The sequence below is a fragment of the Epinephelus fuscoguttatus genome, linkage group LG20, assembly GCF_011397635.1.
Source record: "Epinephelus fuscoguttatus linkage group LG20, E.fuscoguttatus.final_Chr_v1".
Lineage (NCBI taxonomy): Eukaryota > Metazoa > Chordata > Actinopteri > Perciformes > Serranidae > Epinephelus > Epinephelus fuscoguttatus.
Window position 1 is genome coordinate 13,901,280 of NC_064771.1, and position 11,082 is coordinate 13,912,361.

The following is an 11,082-nucleotide window of genomic DNA, read 5'->3' on the forward strand; positions in this document are numbered from 1 at the left end:
GCTTAGCATGTCCAAAAGTAACAAAATCCACCTACCAGCACCTGTAAAGCTCATCAGTTAACACTTTATATCTTGTTTCTTCCTACAAAAAAAACTTATCCAGATAGAGGATGTCTTAAGGGCTGACGTTAACTACACAATCATCTAATCGGAGCCCAAATTTGATGCTAAAGCTACCTGTTGTGGCTAGCCCCCTTCACTGACCTCGATATAGTGTAGAAAGTGCAAATCAGCTACAGTATCATTGTCATTGTATCCCAGCTGAAGCAGAAACTAAATTGATAAGATGTTCCCCCATTTTGGCAGCAAGTGAACTTAGACCTGGAGGTATGACATCAGTTGGAACAAAGGATTTCGTTGGGCAAACCTTTATAGCCAAGTGGAAACCCACTGAAATCGATATCCTTCTGAATAATGTTCCCTTGCACAAATGTTCCGCAGGGGTGTGCATGCATTCATAAGAACCCACAAAATCAGTTTGTGTAAGTTTTGTGCAAATATTTTGGACGAAAGTCTGAGCTTTGTGTGAAATGGCTTTAACAGGGTTATGTGCGGGACTCTGTATTGGCTAAATGCAGTAACTTCCTGGAGTCTTTACTGGTGTCTGGAAACCTCATGGTGATGTTTTTACACTTTGGTTTTTGTACTGATTAAACAAGTGAGATGTAGCATGTTAATTAGTGATCTTAAGAGCTGCTGGTTGGTGGATTTTGTTACCTTTGGGCAGCTGTTTCCTTCTGTTTCCAGTCTTCATGCTAATCTATGAGAGCTGGGCATAGCCTTAGCTTCATATTGAACGGACAGATTCGAAAAAAGTGTTCGTTGTCCCGTCTAACTCTCGACAAGAAAACAAAAAATGTCAAACTATTCCTTTAATTAATGCATCACGTCTGTAGAGATGTGATTTCTGGTTCTTAAAGTACCACTGATTTCTCTTTTACCACATTCCATCAGCCATGTGTGGTCAGCTTGTGTCATATTTGCATTATTGAACAAGGCGTAAATCCACTTCTAGATAGTATTAAAAATCTCACGTATTAACTGCAAGTGAAACATACATTTTTCTGTTAGCCTGTGTTTCCCTCATTGACCCGCTAACTGCGTGCCTGTCTCTGTGTGCATAAACAGCTCAGTCATGTCATCCACCTCTCGCCTCATTCTGCATAGGTCACAGGTCAGCATGTGTTCGTCAGGCTGAGCAGCATTTCCCGGAGGAATTGAGGACAATGCAACTGACTGGAAGTCTATATATATCACCTTAAACAAACATGTCCCTGCTGCATATCTTCCTCCAGCTATGTGCCGAGTGTAGTTGGGTCAGAACGGTTCATTTCTTTTAGGCAGGTATAGCTTCTGTCCAGCAAGCCCTGCAAAATGTCTGTACAAACAGGAGCCAGATCGATTTCTGTATACAGTTTGTTAATGTTTTACCACAGCTCTAACTGGAATTAAAGCTGCAGCATTTCAGAGTATGCAAAAGGTTATGACATAATGTATGACAGCTTTGTATAGCCATGAAGTTGATGTTGTTGATCATTGGTCTTACCCTGGTCGAATAAGTTGCACTCAGTTTCTCAAGTAGGTGAGGCCAGCTGTTTCCTGTTAGAGAAGGACAGCTTGTATTTCTTTGTAAGTTTTGACACATCCTTTCCTGTGAATGCAGAAGTGGCCTGTGGTCAGTATTTAGTTTTTTAATGTGACTCGTCCTTATCAGGCCCACTGTCAAAACAATATGAAAGCTACAAAACACGTGTTGTTGTCTTCTCAGATTGACGATACATGTGTTATCGCCCTTTGTCCTTAGTCAGTGCTGACTCAGACTCTTTACCGTTCCCCAGTAGTTACAAGGAACCAATGTAGACATCACATCAGGCTGTGCTGGGATTGCCGACAGCGAGCAAATAAGCCATCCTAAACGGGCTGAGTGAGAGAGGGAAGTATTTGTGGAGGGGTAGGAGGGGTTGTAGCCTTGCAGTAAAAAAAAAAAAAAAATCAGGGAGGGAAAGAGGGTTAGAGGACGGGCCCAATGTTGCTCCTCTAATTCGTAGTCACATCACATCATTCAGTTCATCTTTTTGCACCGTGGCTGAGAGAGGATATCACTATAAGCTACATGTTTCAGGCTTTCATACAAAGGCTGTCACCTTGCGATCAAATGGCTTAATCACTCCGTTGTATTTTGGACTGCTCCGTAGGCCAGGACTCTCTCTCTCAGACAATGGCCTGTGTGGAGGTAGAGACACCCAGTGACTGCTGCATTGGGTTCAGAGAAGGTGAGCACTCTTCTCTGTTGTAGCAGGTTAGTGGGCTAATGGTGTTGGCAGCTTGTCCTGGAGTTCTGGAAATGTGGTGGGTCAATAAAACCTCTTTTATATACCTAGTGTTTTGGTGGTGGGTGTCCGTCTTTGTTTCTCTTGTGAGTGCCCTCTGGCGTTGTTTTGGTTTTGGGTTGCAGTGGTCCAAATGTTAAAGCAGCAGGATTGTGAGCACATAATTACAGCCTGTGAAATGTCATACCCTGGTGAAGAGAGTTTACTGGGAAATGGAATGAAACACCATCTCGTCCTTTTACATCGACTGAGGATTGAAGATGCACTAGGTAGCGCAATGTTTGAATTACACCGTGACTTTCGGGGGAGCCCTATCCGTCAGGGGTGGGAGGGTGTTGTGCTCATGCATGTGCACACATGAATGCACCCGCCTATGTGCAAAAACATACTTGCAATACATTTCAATTCATATAGAGAATATTAAGCCTGGGACAACACAAAACAAAAGTAAAAGCAGAAGTATTTATTTGTACAGTGCTTTTTTAATGGCATAGTAAACATGCCACCGCACAGTGCACAGGCAGTGGTTTGTATTACTTTTTAAATACACTAGCCCTGAGCCGTACTTGCATGGGACTAATATTAACAGGGGACCTTCCCTTGTCAGTGTTTCAAGTGCTGTTTTACTCACATTTATTGGCATTATACCCCAGATATATGATAGGAAAATGTTCCGTACTGCATGCTGCTATGCATGACATCCATCGTATTCCAAAATTTAGCCCTTCTGATAGTTTACTCTTTCTGTGAATGGGTCTCCGTGCAGTGTAGCGAGACAAGCCTCCTGAATTTGCACCCAGAAAGATGTCAAAACTTTAATTCGTAATTGCCAGCGCCGCCTCTACAATTCTCAGCTAGGAAAGAGGCAGATAGAAGGTGCGGAGAAAGCAAAAATTGTGCAAAAAAACTATGTTAAACCAATGTTTAAACGTGATATCTGCATTTGATGTCATAGGGAACATAAGTTGTGGTGGATTTTTTATTTGATAAATTACAGAAATGGCAGATTAAAACACGATTAAGATCACAGACGCTCTCTGCAATTATTACAAATTACTAGAGGTCCCCAGGTAATACATGTCCCATGCAAATAGGGCTGTAGGCTGCATCCCATGACATTGATTATGGTAAATTGTTTGCGCTAATAAACAGACACGTTGACAAGAGCTTTACTGTCAGCCTATTATGTATTTCAAGAACCTACATACACAAGAAAATATCAAATTATGGAGGGAAAAACTGTGACACCAAAAATGAAGACACTTCACCTCTGATTGACAAGTACTCGTTGCCTTCATTGGTCAGGTTGGTTAGGTTTAGTCAAGAGGAGTGAGATTGATAAGGGGTAGGGTGAGAATGTCAGGGTAAACCAGTCAGAGACAGCGTAAGGCAGGTCATACCTTAATCATCCTAGGAAAAATAAATTTGCTTTCTGGGGATCCGAGCTCCCGTACCTCGCACGTATTTCGGACCCTGCTCTCAGGAGCGAAGTTATTATGTAACAAGATAGGACTGACTGTCTGGAGCTAAAGTCTCCTCGTCAGGCTTTTAATGTCAGCTCAGTAATAGCTGATATGTGCACTTCTGTTTGTAGGGTAATTTTCATCCTGTGTGCAAAATGCCTTTATACAATGACGTTATTGTATGTTGTCAGCTTAATGACTAGAAAGCAGGATATGAGTGATGTATCAGGGTTGGCAGAGGTTAGTATGTGGTTACCTTCTCTTCTTCCTTAGTTCTTCCCTATTTTCCCTTTTTATTTTTATATTCTACCTCATCTGGTTAATCTTCTGTCAGCTGTTTTCCCTCATTTTTCCTATAATGTTTTTCCTCTTTTTTTCTTCTTAACATTACAATCAACATGCCTCTGCTTTTCTTTTATAATTTTTTTTTTTGCTTTTACTTTTTCAGTCCTGCAGTTAAGGCTTCAGCAAAGGCGAACCCGGGAGCAGCTGGTGGACCAGGGCATCATGCCACGTGAGTATCAACGCTGCCAGTTGTCCATCAGTCAGCAAAAAAAAGCTGATGTGGTGTGGGCGGGTGTATGATAACAAGCTGGGACCCTGATAGCTGAAATAATAAACATGTTTGTGCTTTTTAAAAAGAAATCCAGATCATCTGTCCTTAAAAAAATTGTGCTCAGACCTGATGAAAATGTGATGTGTTGCAGCTCTGAAGAGCCCGGCAGCTTTCCATGGACAGATTCGCAGCCTGGAGAGAGCCAGGGTAAGACACCCAGTTTGGAAATAAAGTGATAACTGTGGATTTGAGAAGTAATAATGCACTCCTGGACTGTTGTGTTGCTCAGTGCAGCAGAAGCAGAACAGGGCATGGAAGCTGAGATGGTTTATTGACTGTCCGTCTCTCTCTTCAGACTGAGAATTTCCTCAAGCACAAGATCCGCAGTCGTCCAGAGAGAGCAGAGCTGGTCAGGATGCACATCCTGCAAGGTACTGGTGATTCTCATATGCACGTATTGTATTATCTAACGTTCCTTGTGGACCAGCATAAGAGAATTTAAATGGGCTACAGACACAGCAAACAAGAAATCTACAAGCTGACATCATTCAGTATGATATCAACTATGTGTGACATGTTTCAATCAATTAATCAAACTTTATTTATATAGTGCCTTTCATACATCAAAAATGCAACCCCAAAGCGCTTTCTCTGTTCTTCAGAGACTGGAGCAGAACCGTCACTACAGGCCACCCAGATGAAACTGAAAAGGGCCCGGCTGGCTGACAACCTCAACGAGAAGATTGCTCAGAGACCCGGCCCCATGGAGCTGGTGGAGAAAAACATCCTGCCGGTGGATTCCAGCGTTAAACAGGCCATCATCGGTGAGAGACAGGAAAACAGTGATCGTCAAGTGACTAATGTTGCCGTATTAGACAGCCAGTGCTTGTACAGCATTTCTGCTTTAATGGACACTGTTAGGAAGAGGTCATTTTTTGATGGGCCCTGCCGGGAATTGGAGAGGAATGATGATAAAAGATGTGTTTTACTGGCAAAGAGATAAAAACAATGTGAGTGGTTCAGTGCTGGAATTTTGTTGCTGTCATGTCTTAGTGGGTCAGGTGAATTACCCCAAAGTGCTGGATGAAGACAGCAGCGATGCCCTGTCCCCAGAGCAGCCGGCCAGCCAGGAATCTCAGAGCTCTGTCCCCTCTCCTGGGGAGAGCAGAGTGCCAGAGACGCCCTCTCCAGTCCCCGCACCACTACCACCACCAATACCCAACACCATACTGCAGGTCAGACACAGGGCTTGCTACACTGGTGTTTGTACATGCCTGCCTTAATAGCCCCAGGTTTTTCTAACTACATAACATTGTTACCATTATTATTGGACTCTGCAGTGTTTACAAGACGTTAGAGGTTTGCTTTGCAGTTTTAAGTGTCGCTTTCCTGTGCTTCTTCAGGCCTTCCCAGTTGCCACACAAGTGATCTCGACCATTGAGCAGCCCGTGGGCCGCCCAGCTGTCACTCCGGCACCGCCAGTCACCACAGCTGCTCCTTCAAAACCAGGCCCAACACTGGTCAAAGTAAGGACTCCTTACTCTCTCTCTTTTTATTTGCTGACTCGTTTGAACGATTGATGTGCATGTGCATCTATGCTTTTTTATCTCCATCAGATACATGGCACATGTAATTGTGATGATACCGTTGTTGCTATAGTTGCATCTGTTTACATTAATGACACCAACAATTACTGATGACCTATCAGGGTCTTGAAGGGAAAGACTTTAACCACTAACCCTCATAATTCTGTTTCCAGGAGCAAATGGGCACATAAAAGCGAGGAGTAGTGGTACAAATAAAAGACTTAGGTTTCGCCTAAATATGATATCACCTCTTACTGTGATATCTGAATCCTGTGGAAAAAACTTTTCCCTGTTTCCTCCCACAACAGCAAAGCCAGCAGAAGTCTCCCTCAGAGAAGAGCCGCAGTAAGAAAGGCAAAGAGCCCAAGTCGAGGGTGAAGAAGCTCAAGTACCACCAGTATGTTCCCCCAGACCAGAAGCAGGAGGCCAGCGAAGCACCCATGGACTCTTCCTACGCCCGACTGCTGCAGCAACAGCAGCTGTTCCTGCAGCTGCAGATCCTCAGCCAGCAACAGCAGCACTACAACTACCAGACTATATTACCAGCACCACTCAAGTACGTATATGAAACATTAATAAGAAAACATTTGCAGTTGTATTGTTTTATTACTGCTTTGGCTTGCTTTCATAACCCTATGTAAAAAAACGCCTGAAAGCAGGATACAGCAGATACTGCTGTTTTCAATGACCCAGAGGGCCATTAGCTAGTTTCCAATAACAACTCAGCGTCTAATCATATAATAACTAACAGGATGTTGTTTCACCAGCAGCTGTTTACATAAATGTCCTCACAGCGCGGCATGGCAGAGCTCCCTTTGAACCGCTGCACTGAGGTTTGGATGACTGGCTTTGTTAGTGAGGCGCAGGGCTCAGGATGGATGTTCTGTTCATATTGGGAACACATTTCCTCTTTCTCTTTCCTGCCTTTCTCTCTCTTCAATCATCTCTCCAATAATACTCCTTTGTCCACCTCTTCCTCTTTTTTTGTTTCTTTTTTTGTCATACAGAAGTAGTGCAAATTATTTCCTTAAAAATAATAATGATTTTTGTGTTTCTCTCTCACTACAGGCCCGTGGCCGAGGGTCAGAGCAGCAGCGCCGGCAGCCTGCCAACCTCCATCGTGGTGTCCTTGCCCACTGCACCTCCACCTCCCCCTGTGACTCCGGCTCCGGCTCGTCCAAACAACACGCTTTCGAACCGCAAGCCAGGAGTCTTGCCTGCCAACCTGGAGGAGATGAAGGTATTTGGAAACCCACTTGTACCAGCAAACCCCTCACCCATGTAGCCTGGAACAGCATGTCCCAGCAGCCTCGAAATCAAAGTAGCCTAAAGGGAGAAATTACCCTTTTATGGGCCCACTCAGCTGTAGAAGTGAACTGTGTCGCAGCCAGTACAAGAATGTTTTCATAGGAATCTGATAACTCCACAAAAGATCCAACAAGGTTCTGTTAAGTGTTGTTAAAAATATTGATTTATTGATACACATCAGTTCTGAATATTTGAAATGTTTCAGTACTTATTTTCCACAGTATTGACACACCGCTCTCATCTCTCAAAAGAGCTGACACACACGTACCGCAGTGCCCCCATAGCACCGCCTCCTCTCACTCTTACTTACTGCTAATGCACATCGAACATTTCCCACTGCTGCTGCTTCACAGTAAAAGCATTTAACATTCATAACACAGGTTGAAAGGGGTCACAGGAAATGCAGTGTGTTTGTCAGTGAGCAATCTTTCATCAAAAATGCATCTACAAAACAACACAACCATCATTTTCAGCATTTTTTGACAGTGGATCAGTTTGAAAAATTACAGGCAGTAATGGAAGAGTCATGAGCAGCCACAGTAAGTTGTTAGATGAGGAGCTGCAGGCGGCAGACAGGCTAAGTCCAACCTAGCGAGGTTATGGTTAAACCAACTTTCACTTTGACTGCGTCCTGCTGTCCACAGACTGTAGTGTAAATTAAGTCCACGGTTGCTCACAGAATGATGGTGAAAAGTCAGTTATTCCCTGACGTCTTTATTAAGATGCCAGTAGTTTGTTTTGCTGCCCCCAGAACTCCCTGCTCAGAAAGCAGGAGAAACCACCAGCCTCGTTCTGTCCAACCATAACTAATCTAAGAGCACCAGTAAAGCTTGCTAATTAACTCATGAATTATATATACGTTAACAGTATTTTGCTGTTTAATGCATGCAAACATGTTATAAGTTGTGGTTTTATTTTAGCTTATGTGCAGGACTATTTCTTTGCAGAGATCAGTGACTTCCTTGAGACTTGGTGATGGTGGTTGCTCCACTAAAGTCACTCCAGGAAGTGCCTGGCCCAGTCAGAAATAGTCCTAGTATAAGGTCAAATTTTGTGGTGCTGGACCACAGATTGTTTTTAAAGTTTGGACTGAGCCTGGTTAGCTGTTTTCCCTGCTTCCAACTGGCTGTAGCCTCAGAAAAAAGGCCAACGTTTTGAACTTTTCCCTTAAAATCAGCTGCACTTCTCCTCTTGTACCCTTCCAAATTGATGATATGATAATATTTGTATTTTTCCAGGTTGCTGAGCTAAAACTGGAGCTAAAGTTGCGTGGCCTCCCTGTGTCGGGAACAAAGACTGATCTGATAGAAAGACTGAAGCCTTTCCAGGAAAACCACAGCACCTCTGCTCCTGCAAGCATTCCCGCCCCAGCCACTACCATCCTGTCCTCCGTACCCATGGAGGTCACCACCACTACCACCCCTGCTATAGTTCTTCCAGTCCAGCAGGTGGCTAAAGAGAGCACTAACCCCACACCCCCAGTCTCACCCATCCCCAATGATCGCTGCGCCCCCCAGCAGGATGTAGGCATGTCTGAGGCTCCTTCTGAGACACAAACGGTGAGCTCTGGCTGGGCAGGTCCACAGTCCTCACCTCTCCCCTCTTTCCAAGTCCCAGAAGAAAAGGACAGGCGGCTCCATGAGAAGGAGCAGCAGATAGTGGAGTTGATGAGGAAGCTGGAGCAGGAGCAGAAGCTGGTGGAGGAGCTGAAGATGCAGCTGGAGGTGGAGAAGAGAGGCCAAGGGGGCTCCCCTGCCGAGTCTGCCATGAACCCTGTTCCTACCGTCCTGAACTCAAATGTAGTGAAAGTGGAGGGTGCAGTGCTGTCAAACTGTTCATCCACTGGTGCTACAATCCCCAACTCCATCCTGGGCTCCCAGACTCTCTCCACCCTGCCAACTGTGGTCAAGCTGGAGGATGTGACGGTTTCTTCTGGCAAGCCGCTCCAGCTCCAGACCCAAACCCAGCTCATCACCCAGATCCAGTCCCAAGCCCAGCCCCAAATAACTAACAACCCACAGCTGCTCTCCCAGTCACAGAGAAGTCCCAAACTCCAGCCACAGTCCCAACCAGCAGCCCCCAGCCTGCAGCAGTTCTTCATCAGCCACCGTGGTGGAGTGTCCCAGGTGCTGGGTCAGCCTCAGACCTTGTTAACCACGACCGGCCAGGCTGGAACTCAGATCCTCCTCCCAGTCTCACTGCCCAATAACGCTACTGCAATCCAGCTGCCAAGCACCACTGTCAGCCTGCAGGTAAGTCTGGAACAAAGTAGAGTGACATCATGTGTTGTGACGTCTGTTAGAGAACTGTTTACCTGCCTCAGGGGCTTACAAATGAGAAAACTATGTGTAGACTCACAGTTGTGTTCTTAAACTCCTTCCTCTTGTCATAGCCTGTCCTTCAGGCCACAAACCTGGTGCAGGCCTCAGTTCCTCAGCTGAAAACCACTACGATGGAGACGGCACCCAGCCAGCACTTAACCAACCAGAACCCATTGCTGCAGGTCAGTCCCGCCATGTGGTTAGTCGCATTTCTGTGAGGACACTGTGCCGCAGTGACTTTTACTAAACCCTTCATTTTGCCTTGGCTGAAACAATAATACTTATGTGTCACTGTCACATGACAGTAATGTGCCCTGTAGTGGTGGTAATTTGAGAGGCACTGTTGGAGCTGACGTGAGCACGGCTGACGACGATCCAATATCATTCCTATTAAAGGAATGCTTCACCCACAAAATAATTATTTGTATATTAATTGCTCACCCTGAGTTTTATTGAATTCACTATGAAATGGTAAATTAAGTAAATTTACTGTACTTAAAAATAAAGTGGGGTTTTTTTGGTTTTTTTTGAAAGTCACTTGCAGTCCATTCTGAATGAACCCGCGACCAATTTTTGGACCGTGACCCACCAGCTGAGAACCGCTGCTTTAATCTATTTTTTACTAACTAATATATTGTTGGACAGATGCCCCACTTGCTGTATCTTCAGTTCCTCCTTTAAAACGACTCTTAAGATTTGACTCTGTCTCAACAGACTCTGACTGTGTGCAATAACACTACTGGAGTGGAGAACCAGAACAGGCCTGAGATGAACACTCAGTGTTTCCTGAGACGCTCCCCAGATAACAGGGTCTCACCACGGGCTTCACCCAACCACCACATCTCCAACGGACCCCTCAATAAGGTATTAGTGCTGAGTTATTAACATTTGGTTCAAGCTGTCCTAGTTGCTTCTGTTGACGGTTCTTAATCCTGCCTGACTGGATTTTCTCCGTCTCTGTCTTATTACTCCAGTCTCCCTCTCCTCAGCCCACCTTCATCCTTCAGCCCACCTCCATTGTTGCTCAGCCTCCCAAGACAAGAGAGCCTCCCCGCTACGAGGAGGCCATCAAACAGAGCCGCAACATGCACGTCAACAGTGTTTCACAGGTAAGACACACACACACACACACACACCCAGCACCGCTGTATCCTTCAGAATACAAAACAGCACGAACACGTGAGAGACTATTTTCGGTGTTCCACCCTTGAGAAATTGTTTTGCTTTTGGCGAACAGCCTCGAGTCTCTTAACCTCGTTGACTGTCTTCTCAGGTTCCCACGGCAACCAGCCAGCAGATGGATGACTTGTTCGACATTCTCATAGAGAGTGGAGGTAAGGAGGTGTACAAACCCACAGCATTCTGTTAGTATGAGTGAGTTAAAAACAATCTAGTCTCAGGCAGACCGCTGTGTAGGCTGCAGCGTTTTCAGTTTGGTGACAATACAGCTTATGTTACGTCACATCTTACAGTTGAACGTGCAATGTGTAGTGCAAATAAGGGGGTTTTTGTTGATCA

The 11,082-nt window shown here is 45.0% G+C and overlaps 1 protein-coding gene across 2 annotated transcripts in view; it reads left to right on the forward strand.

Moving 5' to 3' along the window:
- The window catches only part of mrtfba (myocardin related transcription factor Ba), a 30,215-nt gene that overhangs the window by 14,720 nt on the left and 4,413 nt on the right, over window positions 1-11,082 (forward strand). The window contains exons 1-14 of one of the 2 annotated variants that reach the window (XM_049562547.1): window positions 2,093-2,273; window positions 4,242-4,307; window positions 4,501-4,556; window positions 4,705-4,780; window positions 5,012-5,173; window positions 5,403-5,584; window positions 5,753-5,875; window positions 6,244-6,491; window positions 7,004-7,175; window positions 8,482-9,495; window positions 9,636-9,746; window positions 10,279-10,428; window positions 10,539-10,673; window positions 10,838-10,898. In XM_049562547.1, coding sequence (XP_049418504.1) covers window positions 2,219-2,273; window positions 4,242-4,307; window positions 4,501-4,556; window positions 4,705-4,780; window positions 5,012-5,173; window positions 5,403-5,584; window positions 5,753-5,875; window positions 6,244-6,491; window positions 7,004-7,175; window positions 8,482-9,495; window positions 9,636-9,746; window positions 10,279-10,428; window positions 10,539-10,673; window positions 10,838-10,898 — 2,611 coding nt within the window. In that variant the 5' untranslated portion in view covers window positions 2,093-2,218. Of the gene's footprint in view, window positions 1-2,092; window positions 2,274-4,241; window positions 4,308-4,500; window positions 4,557-4,704; window positions 4,781-5,011; window positions 5,174-5,402; window positions 5,585-5,752; window positions 5,876-6,243; window positions 6,492-7,003; window positions 7,176-8,481; window positions 9,496-9,635; window positions 9,747-10,278; window positions 10,429-10,538; window positions 10,674-10,837; window positions 10,899-11,082 lie in introns of those variants that run through there. The other variant, XM_049562546.1, reaches the window with a different exon arrangement.